We start from the raw sequence: 23,536 nt of genomic DNA, 5'->3' as shown, positions 1-23,536 counted from the left end.
TTCATAATAGATGTGGTACATTGAAACTCAATTTAAGTCTACAGTTCTGACTAGAGCATGTTCCGGGCACCATTGCTGCAGACAGCATTAAAATGGGAAGTTATTGGAAAGGCTCAGTTAAGAAAATTCAAATTCCCAGATGACCCTCCAGTTGTAAAACACTCACAAAACTCAATTCATTACCAAACAACAAACAAAACATGCTCCACAGGCATTTTGCTATACTTGCACTAAGCTGATCTCAGTTTTGTCCAGTCCTGCAGAAGTGAACTGGGTAAAAAGTACTGCATTGCAGCTCGTCTGTCTCCTCAAGGCACATGTATCCCAACAGGGCTCAAGTAAATTACAAGACATTACACTCAAATCTGGTTAATGAAAATCTGCTGTCATTTTCCTGAGCATCTCCAGACTGATAGAAGAGCCCTTCTGAACCAGTTCACTTTATCTAGCCCATAACATTGGTTTTCACTAATCTTCAGAGACAGTCACACAGATAAACCAAGCATGGATTATCCCAATCTAATAGCATTACACGCTGAATCTAGCTAGCAAGCACAACGAGGACAGCAGAAAGAAATAGAAGGAATTCACACACAAAGGAGGGGAATCAAAACACAAAAGACATTTGTAAAGAAAAGCCACTGGACAGAATGTGCATGTCAAAGAGATTAAAGAGTTGCCTGAGGGAAAGAGATGAGGGGAGATGGGGCTTTAGGAGCACTGGAGCTGGACTTGATGTGTGATAAAAAAAAAACTTAGCAAAGATACAGGCTTCTTGAATATATGCATTGATGGTTTGTCCCCACTCATGCCCCAGCAACGCCTCACAGGCAGTCTTGCACAAATGTCTAGTACCCTGCTGTCTAACCAAATTGCTTTACTCTTTTCAGACCCAGTGTTTATTTGCTGTTACCAGTGCCATCTCTGCAGATAGGCGAAGACTCAGCACCAGCTTCCAGCTCCAAAATGTCGCTTTATGTCAGTGTAGGGACATAACACGTATGGAGCTCTGAGAAGCACTGAAAAAGAAATGGAAGGCTCTGGTAATTCTGCACTTGCCAGCTATGCTAGAGTGGTTCTGTAGGCAACATTACCTTGGATTCCTCTAGGACATAGTTCTCTACTGATGTAAACTAGAAGAGAACTGCTCTGTGTACTGCCTGTGGAAAAGCACTGCATTTGGGCAATGTCTGCCTTGAAGAAGAGCTCAGCTGATGGACAGATTCAGAGTTGCTAATACTACCACAGAACAGCGTTTTTTCTCCAGCTATTTATGCTGGGATTGCTCAGCACCCAGAACCTGGAGTGTGATCTTACCTGTAAAGGAAGCACCAAGGATAGAACTAAGATTTCAGCACAAAGCTATGGCCACACTTGAAGGAAATGTGTTGGAATAAATAGAATATAATGGACATCTCTGGACTTGGAGAATCTCAGTCTGGGAGTCGATAGGAAGACTTCAACTGGAATTAAGAAAAATCAGTAGAGCAGTAGGACTACATGGAGTGGGTTTTCTGAGTTATCAGTGGATTGGAGGGCTCTCAAAACTGTAAGAGGCAAGTTTGCAGTCAGATTTAAGGGGAGAGGCTGTTGAATGGCATCAGAAAGCTAGGTTTGGTATAGTCCCAAATCCTTGAGATGCTGCTCATTTCAGATCAGAGCTGTTGGTATTTACCAGGGCAATGGGAAGAAGATAGCATTGGTTTGGATAACAAAAGGAGAGATGCCGTGAATTTTTGCATTTCTGAGAAGGCTGGGAGGCAGGGTCGAGAGCCCCATTTTCCGGTATCACATTCCTAGCCTGACCACGTCTCCTCCGACCAGTGTGCTCTCTCCATTGAGCAGCAGCAGGAACACCTGCCTAGGCTGTTTCCCAGCCTCCCAGCTGACACCTGTGGGGTGAGTGCTTCACACCAGGTGGCAAATTAGTCCCTACGGTGAGTGCACAACCCCAGGCTGGTGGCTAATTAAACACCAAGCTTTCCCATGGGATGCAGCTGGTTTGATTTCTTAGATTATTTGTTTGAAATGGGTGAAAAGAATAAGCTGGCACTTCGGGTCTTTACACACTGCTGTCTAACCTCACAGCTTACAAACAGGCAAAGGACACATTCAGCAGCAGAAAGAGAGGAGGGCAACTCTTCCTGGAGGACCCAAAACCACACACATCATCTTTATCACTGTTTCTGCCAGCAAACAGCCAGCCTTCACAGGGCTAAAGCAGGAGAAGGAAAGGGCCGCTAAAATAACACCCAATATATTCTTGCCCTCCTAGAGGCCAGTGCAGTGCCAGATTTGAATTTGGGGCAGTTTTAAAAACAAACATAACAGAGGAGACTGTACAAGAGTTCTAAAAATCTGGCTAACAACAATTTTTTCCTGGAAGCCAATCTGACCCCTTGCTGAACAGTTAACTGGTGCTACATCAGTAACTCCTTCTATGCCTTACAGTCACCACAGCCTCCATCAGCCAGCTGTCTTGCCCTCTCTCCTCCTCCATTAACACCAATGATTTTTGTCAACTGTGTTTGAATATCTCGTTTGTCAAGTTCTTCAGTTACACCAAAACAAGGCAGAAGGAGGTTTCTGTTGCATATTGCTTCCTAGATGCTAATTTCAGTGCAGCAGAAGGGTCTGTTGGCTGCAGATGACAGTGTAAATGAAGAAGGGGATGCCAGCAAAATAAAGGAACTTTTCCCTACTTCAGAAAAAAATAAGATTTTTGCTGTAGGCTGTTACAGTATCCAGAAGTACAGATCATTTCCTGGATATCAATTATTCCAATCTTCTCCAAGACATGGACAGATGTGTCTTTGCAAACCCACTGTAAAGTGGATATTAAGAAGTAGTTAGAAACTAATTTGTTTCTCTAAGAGAAGCTTAGGCATCCCTTTTCAGGTATACTTAAAAAAATAAATAAATAAAAGGAGGGGACAACTCCATTTGACAAAAACAGGCCACTCTTACGTAGTCTTCCCTGTTCCCTCTAAATTTCTTAGCTCAAATGTTTACTATTATTTGAACTACCAATAGTAAAAGCGATGTTGCCAATCTGATTCACTACATCATTAGGAGACTTTAAAATGTTTAATGAGTTTCTTATCTAGTTAAAGACTAACAAACACAAACCAGTGGAACTTGTTATCTGAAAATGAGACAAGTGTTATTTAAAAGGCTGCTATCTGGAGACAAGTATTTTCAAACATTCCAGTTAATGTAGCAGTGTTTAAGCAAACAGTCCCAAGCTAACAACCCACAGGGGTTGGGTCAGAAACAGACACTCAGAAGTCACTGAGCTTTAACAGCCTGCAGTGTTTTAAAATACAAATCTATTCACTAGATTTTTAAAGTGTTACCGATGTGGTGAGAACAGTCTTGTTTCATAGATGCAAGTGTTACTAAAATCCATACAGCTCACCATTCCCTGAATGAAGGTAACAATTTACTGACTGCTGTTAATAAGCAAAGATTCATGTATACAGGTGTAAGAATCATATACTTCAACAAATACATAATATGTTAAAAGAATAAGCACACATAAAGAGAGATATTCTAATTTAGCTGTCATATACCAAAAAACTTGACGGATGAGGTCTATTCATGGTCCCAGTCTCGAAACATGCAAGTTCAGTGGGACTTCCCGGCCAACACTGGCTTGCCCTCTCCTGTAAGACAGCTGAATTCCTAGCAACCTTTCCCTGGTGCATCCTAATTAGGGCTGGCATTATTATTATCAAAAGGAAAAAGGAGGGGAGGGAGAGAGGGGGGAGAGAGAGAATTAGCCACAACAAAGGGACCCCGACACAATTATATTTGCACAATTACTGCCATTTCCATAGCAACACACTTCTTTGACCTCTCTCCCACCATGCACTACTACTCAAGGAGACAGTGGGGGAGGAGATGGAGAAGTGCATAGGCCAGCAAAGGGTTTGTCCTCCAAGTTAAAACAAAAACTACTTATCAATAAAGGAGTTTTAAATCATTAAAGGAAAAAGGAAAATTGCAAAAGCATCTGTAAAAAGCAAAACTAATGTTTCACAGAACTAACAGGGAGACATCTGTGTGTTTACACAGTACACCTGAGTACAAAACAAGGACCCATGCCTCAGAACACCCCGGATTTGATTACTGCACAGACCAAGGCAGAATTGTAGCAAAGATGCACACGGAGCATGCTGACAGCTCCGCATTCATCTTGCGGCAACAAGGAAATTCCTTGCCCTAAAGTTTCCAAAACAAAACTTTAGGTCTCTTCAAAATAAAAACATTCTTCCTTTCTAGTCAATTCTTGTTCCTTCTCATGCCTCCAGCTACCACTAATCACACAACCAGCTCCCTGCCCTGGGCAGGCACGCAAACATTCAGGACACATTGCAATTACCGAATAGATCTCATTACCTGCTAGCAGAAAAATTCCCTTCAGGATCACGCCAATCAGCACAGATTTCATGGCCGACTCCTTGTGGACATTTGTGACAGTAAAGGGAAAAAAAATGGGGGTGAATGGGGGGGAGGAATGACAGAAAAGGCTGGACTGAAACGGCAGAATGTGTGTAAGCGCTCCCTGATGCCAGTCAGACAAAAAGGGATTGGAGATGAAACTAGCCAATATAGAAGAGACCTGCGCTGTAGTGAGATCTAATCCAGCCCTGCTCTAAACCTCCCCAGCTGGCCTCTGTCAGTGCTGACATGAAGAATGCGTACTCACAGTGTATTCTCACTCGGTGCATTACAGTAATACCCTGCAGTATCCACAGCATTAGCTCCAACAGTAAAAAGTTGAGAAACAATCTCTTGCCCTTGCCACCTCCCTGGTGAATCTGCCAAATTCCATGAATAAGGCCAAAATTTGGATTTTTGGTTTTATAGGCTAAGCCAAAAACCTGCATTTCCACCAGTGTGTAATATCCAAACCATACAACTAAGGAGAGTTCCAAATGCAGAGTGCAACCTGGACCCTGCTATACATTCAATACTGACTTAATCAAGGACCAGCACTTCATGTGGTTTCCTTCTTCTGTGTGCCCTATTCTGTGCATTTGTGAGCATGAGCATTTCCACTCTACAATATTCACAAAGAAAAGTCTCAAGTTTTAACTACCGTGATCTGTTTCTCTGAAGTCAAACTGAATGGAAGGAAATTCCCTGCATTATGCTGACTGTACTGGTTGAAACATGGGACTGCAGAAACAAAACTCTCTCTTTCCTCATTAGTAACCTTATAAAATTAGCTGTTGCAATCTCTTTTTCCTCTGTGGTGCTGGGTTGGGTTGTTTGGTTTCTGTTTTGTTTTGGTTTAAAAGTGGTTCCTTTCATATTGTAAAGTTCCTGGAGGCAGAATTGTACTTTCGTGTTGTAAGGAACCCAGTGAAGGTTCTTATTTCTGTGAAGAAACGTTATCTGGGAGCTTTTCCCCAAATCTGCAGTCTCTGTTAGTATCAATGTCATGTACAAGCAAACAAAAACTCTCACATGCCAGAGTCTGGAATCTGCATTAGCAGTATCACTTTAAGATATTAAAAGAAAGCATTCCAACAACTCTTGTAGCTATTTTACTTTCTTCATTTCACTCAATCCAAACATGCCAGTTGATTTTACAGATGTTTTAAGTGGGAGGGATATGGTGTTTGTTTGGAGTCAAAACTGCTCAGATAGTCACATGAGTCCTATGCACGCATAGACCTATCCTAGCACAGATTTTAAATACTGTCTATATTAGCTAGTACAACCCTTCTGTTACTGTTCAAGAGAAAACAAACGGGTAGCTTGTGCCCATTCAACCGCCTACTGCAACAATAAAGTATAACAACTATGAAGACTGGAAAACGTTAAAACCCTTTAAAAACATCCATGTTTTGATTTATACACACACACGTATATATTTACACACACACACAGAGTCTATCTGTATACTGCTGATCGGAAATACATTGTACCCAAATCCATGTAGCATAAGTCAGCATAGATTCTGATGCCCTACTAGTCATTACATCTTTTCAAATTCATTACATGAAATATTGCTAATTAGAAACTGTGATTGCTTCTTTTCCCAGGATCAGTTTAAGGATATATACAGACTAGGATTCTCTTAGAGAGACAGAATGAGAATGAAAAAATACACAGTCATGACAATTCTAAATAGTACATATATATGTATACGCAAGATAAAATATTTAAATAAGACCTCTTATAAGCCAAAATGGTGGATCACTGAACATCTGTCTCAAACTATACACCACTGAGGAGTAACTGCTTAGGTTCTTTGAAGCTGGAGGATTCTAAAGAAATTAAAAGGATCAGATGATTCATTTTCTAGAGGTTTTAATTCCCCATTCTTACACACTGGCAATCATACAAGTTACAAGATTCAGTCATGGGCTTTAAATTCAGAGAATTATTTTGTTCCTAATCGTTTGTAAAACTTCTTGGAGGAGGTCAAGATAAAAAAATACTAAATATGTCAGAGGGTTCTTAGCAGGAAAATGGCACAAAATGGAGAGTGAACTTTGGATAGAAATTTCCAAATTTCACACATGTTCTTTAGACAGAGATTAGCAACTTCCTCACTGTGTTGATAAATGAGTCCCAGAAATGTAGGAATTTCTTTCCAGGCTTCAGAGACACCCATCCTAGTCTCAAGAGCTAGCCTTCCCGGGGGAAAAGAAAGACGGGGGAAAAGAAAGACGGGGGAAAAGAAAGACGGGGGAAAAGGGAACTTTGTTCTGCCTGAAGTATACATGGCAGTTCACATACTGCAAGCGGTGGCCTCCTGGCAAGCAAATCCATTATCACTGAAAATAATAAACATTGCTGATAAGCATTTTATGTGAAAATCAACACACTGAATCTAGTCTAATATCTGACATCTTGAAGTCATCTCTCCTGGTAGACACCATTAGAAGACAGCCATCTTGCCATACCTACGCACAGGAGAATTCTTCTGTCTCTCTGGGACACTGCTCTGCCCAAGTACTTGCCTGGCTTGATTCTGAAGATGACATTAAGCTGGGCTTCACCCATTTTGTTTAGTAAGGAAGTCAAATTTAATTCATCAGAGTTGCTCCACCACTAATAATCCCCTCAAAAGTCTTTAACCATGGTGAACTAGCATATCTCAGGGCTGTCCATAGTCAGAAAATCTATGCAAAGAGCTAGTTCAAAACAGAATGTGCAGTCACAAGCATCACAATCTCAGAAGATGCTTTTTGATCAAAACTCACCTGACACCTAGACACAAGCAGGATCTAGACTGAAGCGTACACTTGCAACATTCTGATCAGACAACAGGGAAGTCAAAAGGTCTGATTAACCATGGAACTATGGTCCAGAAGGGAGATGCAGTGTGGAATGGAAAGGAAGCGGGGGGGGGTCTCACGAAGTGTCCCCTAGCTCCCTTCAGCTATATTTACTAAAAGGGATTCTGTTGAAGGGGTAACAGTCCTCTAATCTCTTTACTATCTTAACCTTTTAGCTGCCCTTTCTGTAGAGGCTACATCTCTAAAGCAAATCTGACATCAAGAAATACCTGCACAAAAAAAAAATTAAATCTATCTAAAGGTGGTTAGAAGGAAGAAGCATCTCCCATTTATTTCATGACCCACGACCCAGGAATTCAAGCCTATTTGATCTGGGCTAGCACTCCTAAGAGTAACCATTTATAGCTAACTACACAGAAGGTATCCTACTTCTTTAAGAACAACTGACGGACATTATGGCTGAACAAAGTAAAATGGTCAATAAGCACACCAATTATATTAAAACACATTCACAATCACAATCCCTCCCGAATTTACCACCACATCACCTTCTGATTCTCCTGAAAGTAGAAGCATTCCTGAGACACGTGCAAAAGCTCAGAATTTTACCATGATCACAAGGTGCCACTGCCAAGGGATGTCTGCAATTGAAAGGATGATGCTCTTCCACTCTCATTCAGGCTGACCAATGCCACAGCACTGTGTTTTAGGACACTGCCTCTCTAAAGGCAACTTTAGCAGGAGTTGAAATATGAGTGGGAACACTCAGGCCATTTAAAAGTTTTTTAAAAATGAGTGAGCCAAATTCCACTTAAGTGATTACAGTCTTGCAGGTTAAAAATTGATTCCCATTCCAAATGGAGGTACCTGTCTTTTATGTGATGGATTGAAATTATTCCTATGAACAAAGAATTAATTTTCATTTTTTTTCCCCTAAAAGACAGACTTTTCCTACTATGCTTTTTCTTTTGACCACAGTTTACATCATTTCCAAGACCATGCAAGATTCATTCTCCTTCTCACTTCATTTAGTACCCATGCAATCTTTTGATTCATACTTCTTACATCCTCTTAGGGTACATCCTCTACTAAAGCATAAACTGATGCACTGACCAGACTCTTCAGGACCTATTACGTAGTTCTCTCAGGAATGAGGCACCACTTTTGCAACAACTACATTTCAGAGAGAGCTGGCTCATCTCCCTGCCTACTGCTGTAGCCTGAGACAGCACTGAGGCAGTTAATTTGCAAAGAAAGAATTTCTCTTGACTCGCATTGTTATCCCAACACTCCCCAAATTCCTCAGACTGAAGAAAAAAAAAAATACAGAAAGAACCCCCTGCCGCCCCAAGAAAGCATTCTTCATCAGAGTAGCAAGTTCACTTTAATCAGCGGAGGCAGCTTAAACCCAAGTTCATGGCAGATCTAAGCTGCCACAGAAATGTGTTTTGAACAGAAACATTATGGGAAGCTTCACAAAGTTGTTCTGTGATCCTAATATGAAGTAATAAGCTGTTTACCCAGCATGACTGTACTGGGATTAATTGACAAAGGAGGGGAGATTAATTGCTATTATTTCCCTGTCAGCTTCACTCCTCCACATGCACTCACTGATCTCAGACTGCTCCCAGCCTTTCACTGCGTTAATGTGTCAGAACTACCTCAGCTGAGACAAAGTCCTTTACCAAAAGCAATATCCAGAAGAGCAACCTGCTTCTAATCCCCTTCAAGTACTAATGAACCCAAATTTGATGCAACAGAATGAACTCTAGCACTCCTTTGCCCATCATCCTGTGTTTCTGTCAGCTTTTCTGCCCATGAGCACACTAAGAATTGGAAAGGATTAAACAGATCTGCAGTTTGGCAAAGCACAATGAAATTCTGAACTCTGTGAGGGTGCTGGGGCACTGAAGGAGGAAAAGGGAACAGGGCACATATGTGCGTGGGAATTCTGACAAGTAGGATAAACTTTAAACCATCTCTTTGGACAAGATCTCAGTTCATGAGTACAGCATCGTAACTACCCAAGAAATAGCAATAAAGAGTTTAGATAAAAGCCTATTTTCAAAGACCTCACCTACAAAAGCAAATTTTTCTTGGCCTAGCCTAAATTAGGAATCCAAAGTAAATGAGGTAGGCCAGAAAACCCCACAAAGAATTCAGCCCAGTTACAGAAGGTGTTAACTAGGAGTTGACTTGAGATTCTGGGAGTGAAAGTACCTGTGTAGTGAGTCTTCCCAGGAAAGAGCTGGACAGAGTTACACCAACATAGCTCAACCACTATGATCACAGAGGGAAAACAGAAAACTTTTCCATGCAGTAAAGGCCTAAGACAAGTCTCTGGAATGCTGCTACCTACTGTTGCAAGGAATTAAAGGTACAAGGTTTTCTTCTGGCTTCAAGTTTTTCTTTTTCCCACGAGATGGCAGCCTAGTAACACTGTGGAAAGGTTACATCCACCTTAAAAATACATAAATACAAGATTGTGCTGGGGACCACCTTTCCTATAAACTACTTTTTGGTGTTCAATTGTTCAAAACAGAGAGTACACATGGAATTTAAAGATGCAGAAGACTGAGAATGAATATTTTAAACTACGATGAGGTTTAGTATCAGTTAGCAGTGTACCTTCCCAACAGAGTTGATGTGCAATATTCACCATCCCCTAGTTTCTCAGCTAGAAAACCGAGACCCATTAGGGTCAGGCAGGGCATTTGTGTAAGAATCCAAACTCCCCATTCCCTTGTAAACAGAGAAGGCTTCATTTGCTCACATCACAAAGACCTTTTGACCTCCTAACATAGCAGATTACTTGCCTTCAGCCAAAATTGCTGGCTCTTATCAACCAGGGGTGTTAGGGAATGGAGATGTTTTACAGATGTTTTATGTGCTGGTGATCCAATCTGCTATAGTTAGTAGCCTGTGACAACTAGAATGTTAAGCACCCCTTTTTTTATTTGAAGGCTGGTTTTGTTCACCTTCATAGTATGTGTATAAAAGAAACCCCACAGTTCTCCCAGTGAACTTTCACTCCAGGATATGGATCCCCTAGATATTCTGATCTTAGACTCTTCTACATAGTTGGTCTTACTTCTTAAAATTCAGTTCATAGCCTATGAACTTCCTTGACCAAAATCACATAGCTTTCCCATGGCATTTGAGTCCTGAACTGCAGACATCCCACTACTACACTCCCCACAGTCCTCCTCAGCAGCCTGGGCTACCCAGTGCTGGAATCCAGTCCTGCAGCCAGGCAGTAATGCAGCAGCTCAGCATTAGTTAAGCAGAAGGACCCAATTCCAGCCAACCCCCTTCACCAACATTACCTGAATAACCTGGTAGGCAATGACAAAGGAAGCCATTAATAAGGTCCACGCAGAGCCCTCCATTCTGACACGGCTGGGACTCGCACTCATCAATGTTAGTAAAGCAGGTCTCTCCTTTAAAGTGAAAACACAAACAACCACCTTAAGTGCACACATGCATAAGCGAAGTTAAGAATCTGAATTACAATTGCATTCATGATTTTTTGCACTTCTGTTATCTAAAAATGCAAAAGAATTTCTTAAACTATAGCATGTCTCTCCAGACACTCTGACAAATAGATACTATCACCGAAACAATTAGGGAAAATGAAGTACGGAAAGGTCAAATGATTTTCCAGCGTCATGAAAGGCAGCAGTGGCAGGATCACAACTTCTGAACCATTCCCATCTGTGCAATAGTGGACCAAAGACTCATTTTTCTCTCAGAAAAAAAAGTATTACTGTTTAGCCCCTCCTACCAGGGAATTTCCCCAGCTGTTAAATCCAGCCTTTTATACATATCTATAAACCAGGGGAAGAGTGGTATTTCAGCTGAACATCCGCAGAGCTTCTAGCTCCAAGAGCAAGATACCAAGAACCCCCTCTTCTCCTACCCACTCTGATTATACAGTTGCTGTCATGAGAGTAATCTCATCAAGGAAACACCTAGAATAGTTATCTGAGACTCCAGGGAATTAGTTTCCTTTGATGAGGAGTTTCACAGATATCCTGTAGGGATGAATTCTGCCATATGAATGAGAGACTGACAAAGAGAAACCACCTTGGCATCTGCACAGCCAGAGGGCATTCATCAAAGCACTTGTAAAGTGCCTAGGCTGTTGCCTCAGCCTTGAGACAGGCTTGCTGGACAGAGAATGACATTCAGACAGCTGTCTGCAATATATTCACACAGTATGTGAACAGAAGCATGTTCCTGATGCATCAGGCTGCTGCCCCCTCTGAAGTACCAGCCTCCTCTGACATACCAGTCGTTAAGTGATTTTTGTTGCACAGATAACATTGCTCCATTCCTATCTACTCAAACCACGCACCATCTACAAAGTGCAGACAGGATGAACATTTACCACATAGCTTACCTGCAAAGCCTGGCTGGCACCAACAGAGGAAACCAGCTGCTTGGCTATAGCTGAAATTACTGGGGAAGTCAGGTCGTGTTCCATAATAGGCTTGGTTGGATCGCTCAAAGCACACACCTTCGTTGTGACAGGGTTTTGTCGCACACTCATCCACATCCTCTTCACAGTGCTGCCCTGTGTAACCTGCCAGGAGACATCAGTGTCAACACCATGTACAACTTCACTAGAACGAGTCTCCCAAATATTGTGGCTGCCCTGAAAGTGAGAATAAGACCCAGAAGACACTGCAGCTCATCTAGTAGGGAGTCCCAGGGTCCTTCACTTTCTCCATTATGTCAAATGCAGGAGCCAATTAATCGATTTGCAGGAAAGCATTACCTCATGATAAAAAAAACCACATGATGCAAAAAGGCAGAAAAGAGAAAGACAGTTTTATGGTTGAGAATTGGGACACATTTCCCAGCAATGAGGTCAACTGGATCTTGGGATGGCCTGTAAAGGGCAGCAGTGGCAGCCTCACTGTTTCAGACAATGAAAAAAATCACACTGGACCATGCTGTATGATCATTAATTCTTTACTACTTCAACACAGCAATTTAGCACGTGATCTCCATTGCAGTGTGCCTACATGCCAGCATAGCAAAATAGATTTCTAACCTACCTGGCCAGCAGGCACAGCTGTAGTTTTTGATTCCCTCCACGCATGTGGCACTGTTCAGACAGGGTTCAGAGGCACACTCCAGGATATCCAACTCACAGTGGTCCCCCTCAAAGCCTGTGTCACTGCAGTCACAACGGTAGCTGTGGAGCAAAACAGAGCAATGCATAAGCTTTTAATTTGACTGCAAAGCCCAGTATGAGGAAAGAGCAAATGGAGCTAAGCTGTCAGTCCTCATACCCACTTGTGGGGCAGAGGAAAAAGACAGTTCCATCTGCACAGACAGGCCACACTAATGACAGAGGAGACAACCCTCAGCAGCCTCTGAGTTCACATCTTACCTTCAAAAAGGTAAATTCAGACATACAGGTCTGTTCTCAGCAGTTGTGTTTGCTGTTCATGCTCTGCAAATCACTTCCCTTTGTATCTGATATGTCAGCTGGAAGCAATAACGGGAATCTTTTCCTACCTTCCTTTATGCATCCTAGGACTTCTACTGGGAGGGGTCTTCTCACTTATTGCCATGAATCACTCTCAGTTACTGCCACTGGGACCACCAGGATGTACATTTAAACGAAATCCAACTCCCCCAACAGATTTCCAGTCTAATTTTCACAGGTTACACTAAATAGACCTTTAGATCAGTGCTGGTATCTAATTGACCAAACAATACTGATTTCTTACCTGTTAATGAGGTCATGACATGTCCCATTGTGCTGGCATGGTTGGCTCACACATTCATTAATGTCCACCTCACAGTGGATTCCTTGGTAACCTGGTGCACAGGTGCAGGTGTAGAACCCAACATGATCATTGCACAAGGCCCCATTCTGGCAAGGGTCTGAATCACATTCATCTATTTCAGCATCACAGTTCATACCTTTGTTACAAAACAGAGAAATATCTGTGTTATAAATCCAGAAAAGTGTATCTGTACTGCCTGGACTTCTGAGCTGGAATCACAAAAGCCATGTTATCAACCCAAACTGGCTAGCATAGTGATGTGTTCTAATTTTGCCATAAGAATATTGGGAGCTTGTGAACAGCATGTGATTCTTACAAATTAGGACCTTTAATTTTTTTTTTTCAAACAAAATTATTTTGTCTAAACTTTTGGATTTTAGTCTTCTATCAAAATTAGAAATCGTTTCCAGTATTTGCAAAGCTTTAGTGTCTTTCATTCAGGTTTGCTGAAGCAGCCAATCAGTCAGCACTTCACAAATAACATCCATTTTCTGAGTAAGCCATAAAATCTTGATCTTACACACAGTTCTTAAAAAAATCTAATGATAGCTGTTTTGGTTTGGGATCCTTTGAGGGCAGGGAGGACAGGGATGGGAAGAGAAGAATCTCACTGCTAGTCAGTGTCATTTAAACTTTTATACACGATATAGCTCTTACAGTTTTAGTTAGACATGGTACTCTTCACTTGTGTTGCGTTGCTATTAATCAGATCCAGTGTTCTACATCAGAGGCAGTTGCATTTTGGGTATGGGAAAAGTGATCTCTACCTGCTTCTCCAAAACATTGTTCCATTTGTTTAAATAATATTTGTAACTTGCTTTGAGATACCTAGAAAAAAAGCATTAAAGCAGTGCAAAATGCTAATTACAGTGATACTAGGTATTAGTAAGTCATTTTATTATGAAATGCTATTAAAAGTTAGGTGTTAGCTCCAATACTACTAGTCAAGAATAACAGCAAGTCACGCATTTTTGGTCCAAAGTCTCAACTTTCCCTGACAGAATAAGGCCTCCTGTGTGACTTCTATGCAACTATCTTATCATACTATATTCCACCTCTTTGAGTTGTCCATGGCCTGGCATCACCTCCAAACTTTAGTCATTACAGTGGCACCTGCCAATTCATCTAATCTCCCTTTCTTGGCAAAGGCTCACCACATAGTGGACATGACCATCCTAATCCTGATGGAATGTGGGCCCCCTAATCTGCTGGTTCAAACCCGTCAATACCCACGCAAAACCTCCTTCACCCAAATTCCAGCTGCAAGCACCAGGAAACAACCTGGCCTTGCTAGCCAATGGTGCTAGAACCGCTGGAAGAAGCACTAGATCATAAGGCAAAACCTCATATTTGACATCAGAATAACCTGGAGCACAACAAGATCCTCCAGCTGCCTGTGTCATTTTATCAATTCCTTGGCAGGGGAATCCCACAATCCTGAATTGAGGATTCAGCATAAAGATAAAAAAGAAACTGATTCGCAAAGACAATTATGCTTGATACTCAAAATCAGCGGTAATCTTAAGGCCTACACAGAAATTCTGGGGTTCTTCTCCTTCATCTCTGTTCATTTTTATCAGAGAGTGAGTCAGCATCAAGGACTGCATTCCTGATGTTGTAACTTCTCCTCATTCCACTGGTAATCAGCAGCATTCCTTTGCAGCAAACTAACTCTTTAAACACTTCAGTCTGTGACAACAAGTAACACTGAGAAAGTTCATGTGCTAGGTGGTACCAGGCAGACGTGGGCGCAGTACAATTGCATTCCACTCTGATAAGCAGGGCTGGAGAAAGGAGAAACCCCCACTGCCTCCCTCACAAATAACTCACAGGTGTAGATTACTCTCTGAGTCATCATTAGCACAGATGCACAAAAAAAGAGATACTTAAGTCACATGCCAAAAGACATTCACCAGGCATGAAAGAATTGGAGAAGATATCTCCAACTAAAAGCCACTTTATTCCAAAAAGACTACTTCCCTCAGAAATCCTGCAGAACAGGACAAAGAACTGCAAGCCAGATAGGCAGAGATAAGGTATACCTGGAAATACTATGTATACATATTTCCTGATAATAAATCTCTTTTCTTGTATATCTCCCTTAATTTCATACTGAGAGCTAATCACATCTACTTTGTATCTAGTACTCAAGTCTCAGACAGTCCACCAACTTCCACTCTTAGATCCATATCTCTCAATATCCACACCATCCATGGGAATCAAAGCCTCAACAAGAAGCCCTACACCATTATTGACACACAGTACAAACACTCCAGAAATATCAGTCCTGCAACAGAGATTTAGTCTCATAGCTGTAAAACAACAGCTTCTCAGAACAGCTACTAACACTACAAGACACATCGGCAGCAGGCAAACTGTGGAACTACATGAACAGTGAGACATAACCCAACCACCCGGCTAGTACACGAGCATGAAAGGTACCTGTGTAGCCGGGGACGCACTTGCACAAATAGTGATCCATCTCATTCAGGCAGGTGCCATTGTTTTTACAGGGCCGGGATGCACACTCGTTGATGTCTATTTCACAGTTGTATCCTTGGAACCCAGGCACACAGAAACAGCTATACTCATTCACCCTGTCTCGGCAGATGGCTCCGTTCTGGCAGGGGTTGGAGGCGCACTCATCAATGTTGTCTCTGCAGTTGGCCCCGGTGAAGCCAGGCTGGCAGATGCAGGTATACTCCCCAGGACCCTCGACACATGTCCCGTTATTTAGGCAGGGGTGGCTAGAGCACACAGAGCTTTCTGTTTGGCAGCCTTCTCCATTCAGTTCTGTTTGGCATTCACAGGTGTATCCATTTACACTATCTACACATTCAAAATGAGGATCTTTACAAGGGTTGCTCTCACACTCATTAATATTAATGTTACAATCAATACCTGTAAAGCCAGGCATACAGATGCATTCATATTCCAGGAGTCCTGGAGTCCTGTTGCAAATCCTACGGGCAGGACACTCATGTTTAATGCATGCATCATAGAGGAGTTCACAGTTTATACCCATATAGGCTACAGGCTCCACAGGGCAGGTGCACTGGTAACCCTCTTCCAAATCCTTACAGCTGCCACCATTTTCACATGGGGATGAGGAACAGCTGCTATCATTTTCAGAGTATGAAGTTCCTGTTGAGAAAAGAGACTTTTTGTTAGTCAGTATTCATAGCCCTAAAGAAGAAAGTTCTTCTGCCAATCACCACATACAACTCAGAGGTTACCCACCTCAATTACACACTGCAAGGGGCTGTTCTGTTAGCTGAGAAGGACGCTGGAGAACCAAACAATTACTATAAAGAAGACAACACAATATGCCTTCATATGATGGCAATCAGGAATTTCTTGCTAAGTCCGGTGACTAGTTTTAGGAGGCGCTCATAAACCAACTATTTTACTTGTGCTTATTCATCCCTGAGTCACTTTGAGAGCAGTGAAACATATCACCTTAAATCCATTCACAAGATGAACTTCGTGTAATATTCAATGACCCATTTCACCGACAGAGCACAGGACTTGTGCTTGGAAATCCAGAGGCAGACAGTATGTTTTAAGATATGGGCTGTGGCTTTTTATGTCCCAGCTCCTCCTTCTGAGGATACAATTTTTTTCTCAGATAATTCACTACCGGTTTGAAGATGCTGCCATAAACAATCCAACCCAAACTCCAAACTGGCACATTTCACATAGTTTCTGATAACATTGAGCAACTCAAAGTTTGATAACCACTGGAAAGGCACCCTCACCCCACAGGTTAGAAATATAAATTCACACAGCAGGAAATTTTTAGGCGTTATGAGAACAGCAAAGAAGAGCAGAGACTGATGAGATTCACTATACTGACGACATTTTTAGATCCAAACTCTTAGTATCTGCAGAGCCAAAACACCAGTGTAATATCTAAATACCAGCAACCACTGTTGAGACCAGATTGCCCTAAATCTGGGAGCATTTGGATGTGATCAATTTATTCGACCCAGGCACAATGCCTTGTTGTCCCCAAAATGGCAGTGTTTAAAAGGCTCTTGCCCCATTAAGCAATTCCACCATCCAGAAATGTGATGGGACGTGCCCATGGGACTGCAAATTTAATAGATATAAATGAGATTATACAGGATACAGGATATAAAAAACAAAAAAGTGTTCAATTTAGATATTTGTCAAAGGAGCAGAATGGAAGAATAGGAGGAATCCTCATTTCTTTTCCAAAAGAAATTTCAAATTCACTTTGTGAAACAATCTGGTCAAAGGGCAGAACAGCCCAGGGGACAGGAGACAGTTGCCTTGATATTAGAATTAGGATATATGCCCTGGACTCAATGACTCAATTAAACTTTCCAAAGGAAAAAAAAAATAGTATAAAGAGACAAAGGCAATGCAAACAGTGAACTTCTCCCTTCACAAAGGCAGCAGTCATTAGCCCCTCATCCCACTGTGGCTTTCTGATACTAGAGTTTTTTGTTCTGCTCCATTCCAGGATACATAGGAGAAAAGCTGTGGGGTAGAGATACCCCAGACTGATTCCTGCATAAGTGTTACGAAACATCCAAACTTGGAAGTAACTCTGCAAACAACTATATAGCAGATGTTTTGAAAATGTCTATGGCCACAAAGCAGAGATAAAGCTCATGAAATTGCAAATGGTATCTGAGAAATAGCTACTGCTTCTGGTGAGACAATCCTGACTTTGCCTACCATTGGAAGTCAGGCAATCACTAGCATTTAACCGTGTTTTTAGATGCCACTGTGTAAGCAGCTCTTTGCCCTTTTTGCTGCCTTCTGCACATAACTATGGGCCAGCTTGTGACAGAAATCAGTCCCTGGGAAACTCCACAAAACTGCAGGTGGAGATTGGGCAGTTACTCTGACACTACCCACAGCTCCCCATCCTCAGCCTTCACTGCATTACTACTAGTTGAGAAATGTTGTTTTAACGTGCCATGCTCCATGCTAAGGATTTGCCAGGATCACACAACACAGCATCACTTCTCAGCTGACCCTACACATTCTCTCATTCGTGCCATCATTATCCCAGCCCATTTTTGGTCATGTTTGCCTTGCTTTGGTGCACCTTCTACACACCCAGCAGTTAATCTGTGTCAGTGGTTTTCTATCAACTCATTGCCCTATCAGCTTCTCAGTCTCTTTGTACCTGAAGGTGGAGGCATCCGACTTCAGGGCCTGAAAAGGATTTATAGGAGACTGGTTTACAAAAGCCTGCCCCTGCTCTGACCTCCCTCAAATTCCTCCCACCAAAAGACTGTAGTGTTTCTAAGTCTTCTTTTAAGAGGCAGTGTTGATGGGGAAGGGAGGGTGCTCAGGGATTTAGACAGCCCTTTCTCTTCCCAGCATCATCTCTACAGCCCACCCCTCCCTTCCTCTCTCATGTGATGCTGGGGAGAGTTGCTGAGCATTGCACTGTCCAGCAATCTCATTATTCTGCCATCAACCCTTTTATTCTCAGATTCCCAGTCAGGCAGAAAACAAGGATGACGGAATCTGCCTGGAATCTCTGTAGCAATTAAGAGTGGGAGCCCAGGAAACTATTTGCAAAAGAGCTTTACTAGGCAGGAGATATGCGCCTTTGTACGCTTAATGAGTAACCAGTCCCAGCCGGCACTTTCCACAGGCCAGGAACACAGTCTATGGTAAAAAAGAGACCAAGTCCACTGCACGTTCAGAATGACTTTTCCGACTTGCAGCAGGCTCCATCTGCAAAGAAATTCACATTTCAACAGAATCACCAAGCACTGCTACTGTAGACAGGCTGAAGTAATTTCAAAGGCTACATGCATAGTTTTCTGCTTCCATTTTAAGAAGACAGTCTAAATGCCTCTTGCAAATAAAGATAAACATCAAATCCCTTTGCTATTTCCTGTCTTTTCCAAAGTTCTTTCACAACAGACATACCTTTTTGTACCTTCTCTATTTTGGTTCATCATATGACTGCAATGCTCAACTATCTGTATTAGTCATTATGCCTGTCCATTACAAAAAGATTTGGTGACAAATATACCGCCCCGTTGTCACACACAAACTTGCAGACTCAACAGGGCTGAACTACAGACAGATACCAAGTCAAGCAAACACAAAGCTTCACTAAAAAGTCAGGAGGCCCTTTAGGCTTACCAAAGAACAGCAGTAGAGTAATAGGGAGAACTCCAATCTCCTCTAAACTCACTATGATCATGAACAATAGCAGTGGTTAACTAGTTACGTGTACTCATAATCTGTGGTGAATGACTAGTTAGGTACAGGACTGCATAGAGAAAAGCTGAATTCCTGCATTGTTACTGTATTAGTTTTAGCTACTTTCTATGATCAAATGTTAACCTTAGTTACGTCTAAAAGTGATGACTTCAGCAGAACCTCATTTTGGAGGAAAATGTTCCTTTCTTGGAACAAACATCCTGAAGTAACACAGCATTGCTGATAAGGCATGCATGGAGCAGGCTGAGAAGACTGCAGTGTAAATCACAAGAAATGAAACAACATCTAAGTAACTTCAAATTATTCTGTGAACTGCAGCTTGCAGAAAATTACCCAGTGTTTGCCCTATTCAGTAGAGGTTACAGGTGTGTTAACAACACTAACTCCAAGATTATATCGTATACTCCCCTGTATTTAGCATGCCTATACTAATACTGGAATATTTCCCAAGGACAAAACATGCCCCTGTGTAAATATCAGTATAGCCCTAATGTTCATTCAGTGGCAGTGCTAAACTTCTGGCTAAATAATTCCACAGATGAGACATTAATTCAAAACAGAATTTGTTACAGAGTGATGTCAGAAAGGGGGATTTCAGCAGTGAGAAGTGAGTACAACACTCGTGACATTGCCAGGAAGTTAAACACAGGGCCTGCAAGAATTCAGTGTACTAAATAGGTATCAAAGACTTAGACTACCACCTAGCTTGAGAAAGAACACATACTTTTTTAGCTCTAGTTTTGTTATTTTCATCCATCAGTCCTAGGGCATACAATAATTCCTCTCAATTTTGGAATAGATTATTATATGAATGTGAATAGCGTACAAATATGCACCAAATGCTAATAAGCAAAATAAGTAAACTATATTTTCCTGCTGCACAATATACCAACCATGAAAACATTTAATTCAGACTATGCTGTTTCATGAAAATGGTGAAAATCAGGTCAAAGAAGTCATTGAAAGACAAGAGTTTATAGTTTTCCACAAAAGTAGTTGATGCTGGATTAACAATGACATTCAGGATTTTCCTTTACGTTTCACAAGAAGAATATGAATCAGTAATGTCTATAAATGAAAAAAACAAAAAAATACATTACAGTCATACAATCCTACAACCCTACTCTGAAATGAAACTGGAGAAGCCTACAGTTTCTTTGAAGAATATGTTCCAGGCATTTAGGGGTGGATTAGGAGGAACTTCAAAGGCTAACAGAGTTGCATATAAAGCATTCATTGAGCTCTGCCAGGACAGGTCTGGTTTTACACTTTAAAGGTAGCTGACAAGGATTTTCCCTAAAAGATGAGGTTTGTGACCTTTTTTATCACTTTAAGGCAAACAAGCTACATTACTAGGCTTTGTTTTAATAACTGGCTTTAATAATTTTATACTTTATACCTTTACTAAATGATTTTGTCAAAGGCCACTTGCAACAGTGGGTTTTCTAGCCAATAAAAAGAGAAATAAGAAATTAATAAGATGCTGGGCAATCCGAGATACCCCTGGTAGTAGTCACTCTCTCTCTCCCAGAGAGTCCTGAGGAATTTCTTACTTCAGCTAACCAGGACAAGATGCTGTTGCGCTGCACTGGCAGAAATGGGAACTGATAAAGACGGTGCGGGAGGAGGAGGCTCTCAAAGAGCTGTAGCGAGGTTTCTGTCCTTCTCTTTAAAAAACAAACAAAACCCCTCAACTTTTTTCTCCGTTATCTCACACATGTTCTGAAATCTCAGTGGTAATCTCCCCCACAACATGAGTTGCATTGAAGTAACTTCTTTCACCGCCACCCCTCTCCATCCTGACATAATGTTAGCAGAAGGTTTTATTATAGACCAATTATGAGTTTCTAAGACAATACACAGGACAAAGAGCTTCAGTCATTTTATTACTTCACCACTTGTGACATGCTGTTTTAGCATTACTCACTGGCTTCTAGTTTTTGTTTTGCTTTTCACAAGTTTGTTTTTGAAAAGTCTTGGGAAACCATGAGAGAGGATGGATGCCTTCAGGCTGGGATACACCTGACCTCATGGAAGATGCTCAGTGGAACATCTTCATGAATCTCTCTCTCTCTCACTTTAATTTTAGCAGCTTAAGTTGTTGATTCCCAAGGTCCCCTTAATTGTCACCCTTTCCATGCACATGGTACCTGAAGTTTCTAACTCCTCACACTGGCTTCACTGATAACTACCTTAAAGGTGCTCTTAATGATCACTTAAAATTCCAACAGGGAAGTGGTATGCATCGGGGTTATCAGCCCAGAGATTACCTTGTTTCTTTCATGCTGAAGGACAATTTTAACAATCGATGGGGTTTTTTCTTAAAATTATAATTAGTGTGTTATTCAAATGGAATAATATAATCTCCACAAACACAAAAAAATTATAAGCAGAGTCAGCGGTACTAACTGAAAATACCCATCTCTGTATACCTGTTCATGCATGTGCACTGCACTCAGAATACATTTTCATCTTTTCACTATCTCCTGTGTACAATCTCTCAGCAAAATGCTCACAATCACAGACACAACTGCCAGAAGAGTCAGGATGCCACAATATTATTTCCTGGCCTAGCAAAAACTTAATGTGAGCTTGTGCAAGCCAGTTCCACTTTGTATATCAGTTTGCCCAACTTAAAAAATAGTAACAGGTAGTTCACAAGTGTCTCGTAAAATGAAATTATTCAAAGCCTTTAATACTTTACATTAAAGGTATTACAGAATTAAGAATTTAGATTTTTGCAGTCTCTATAACATGGAGGTGCTTTATTTCAGCATGTAATATAAATACTACAATTGCCTAGCAAAAGAAAAGACAATTAAAGAACGGGGTGTATTTAATTTCTGGATTCCCACCGACAATATGAAATATATTTCCTCAAGTTCTAAGCTCTGAAAACTTGCCCAATCTTACACATTCCAGCTGTGGCTTTGATCATTCCTAGATGCCCAAATCATCTCAGGAAGCAGAGAATACCTAGGAAGAGAAGGTAGGCTCTAAAGTGGTATAGGATGTCAGATTGGGCACTTTACCCAGACTAATTACGGGAACATTACTGATAAAAGGAATTGTGTCTTTCCTGTCTTTGGGTCAATCAGAAGTGAGGCTTTCTAAGACAACAGGATGACAAAAGGATGAGAATCAGGTCTGCATATGTCCAACTTTTCTCATCCCTTCAGCTTCTCTCTCTCAGAAAATCAGCACAATTCGCATTACCCACAGTCCAGTTTAAAAAAAAAAAAGACAAAAAAACAGAGGATGGAAAATACCAGACTGAAGCTGCAATGCTTTTAAGGGGTAACCAGGCTACACGTATGCCCAACAGTGTTTCCCCATGACATGAACTGAGCAGAGTAAAGGGATGTGCACTCTTCTCCTCAAGAACCTATTACTGTGAAGGATTGCCAAACAGAGGAGAAAAAAGTTTACACACTGCATCTCCTACTGTAGCACTTTTGTTTTCTGTTAAACAAGTTGCAACAGACAGGATTCTGGCATATTATCCTCTTGTTTTAGTGATATACTTTGGGAAAACACTGCTTCATGCTTATGAGTATTTATTTATGTTTCCAAAATTATGACCCAGTCATGATGTATTAAGTACCTTTTGTGCATGGATTTGTTATCGAGTTTCTTGACTTTCATGTTATTTTAAATCTTGCTCCCTATGACTATCACCTTTTACAAAAACGCACTGCAGGCTTGTGAAGAAAGAGGCTTCCTTCAGGTGTATTTCACCTGCCTTACTCACTACAACAACTGGAAAGAAGACAATTTACAACCAAGAGGGGAGAACAGCAGGCTTTCCAGCAGCAGCCTCCAACTGCACTGCAGTAGTAACTCAGCTAGAGGAATCTTCAAGTGCCTAAACCATGAATGCTCAAAACCCCAGCCTGATGCAATTTTTACCAGTCAGGCTGTGCTCCTGCTGATCACCCCAGCACATTTCTTGCTAGAGAAAGATACTGAGGCCAAGGGTAGAAAGGGAATCCCTCCACCTGAAGTATCAGAGTAACACAACTACTAAATAAACTCTGAATAAAGGAATGGAAATAGTTATGTCTCCATGACAACAGAAAGGCATGTGCTTATATTAGTAAATCCCTGCTGACCTCTGCTGATCTTTCCCTGTCCTGGTCAGTGTAAGGAATTAGTGAAAGGGTACACACGGTGGCCTGTTCCCAGGATCCACACACCAGGAAGGAAGACTGGACAGGTCTGAAAAGGGGTTTTCATGCTGTTCACTCTCTC

The 23,536-nt window shown here is 41.5% G+C and overlaps 1 protein-coding gene across 7 annotated transcripts in view; it reads right to left on the bottom strand.

The window, feature by feature from the left end:
• Positions 1 to 23,536, bottom strand: part of CRB2 (crumbs cell polarity complex component 2) — a 76,616-nt gene that overhangs the window by 15,491 nt on the left and 37,589 nt on the right. For 5 of the 7 annotated variants that reach the window (XR_012654046.1, XM_075054613.1, XM_075054609.1 and 2 more), the window contains 5 exons: positions 15,506 to 16,207; positions 13,004 to 13,199; positions 12,323 to 12,462; positions 11,662 to 11,844; positions 10,586 to 10,699 (listed from right to left, as the gene is read on the bottom strand). Coding sequence is in view for 6 of the 7 variants with exons in the window: in XM_075054613.1 (XP_074910714.1) it covers positions 10,586 to 10,699; positions 11,662 to 11,844; positions 12,323 to 12,462; positions 13,004 to 13,199; positions 15,506 to 16,207 (1,335 nt within the window). In the remaining variant the exon portion in view is untranslated. Of the gene's footprint in view, positions 1 to 10,585; positions 10,700 to 11,661; positions 11,845 to 12,322; positions 12,463 to 13,003; positions 13,200 to 13,720; positions 13,844 to 15,505; positions 16,208 to 23,536 lie in introns of those variants that run through there. The other 2 variants (XM_075054611.1, XM_075054612.1) reach the window with 2 other exon arrangements.

The sequence above is a fragment of the Buteo buteo genome, chromosome 23, assembly GCF_964188355.1.
Source record: "Buteo buteo chromosome 23, bButBut1.hap1.1, whole genome shotgun sequence".
NCBI lineage: Eukaryota > Metazoa > Chordata > Aves > Accipitriformes > Accipitridae > Buteo > Buteo buteo.
This window is presented reverse-complemented; position numbering and strand designations above follow the sequence as displayed.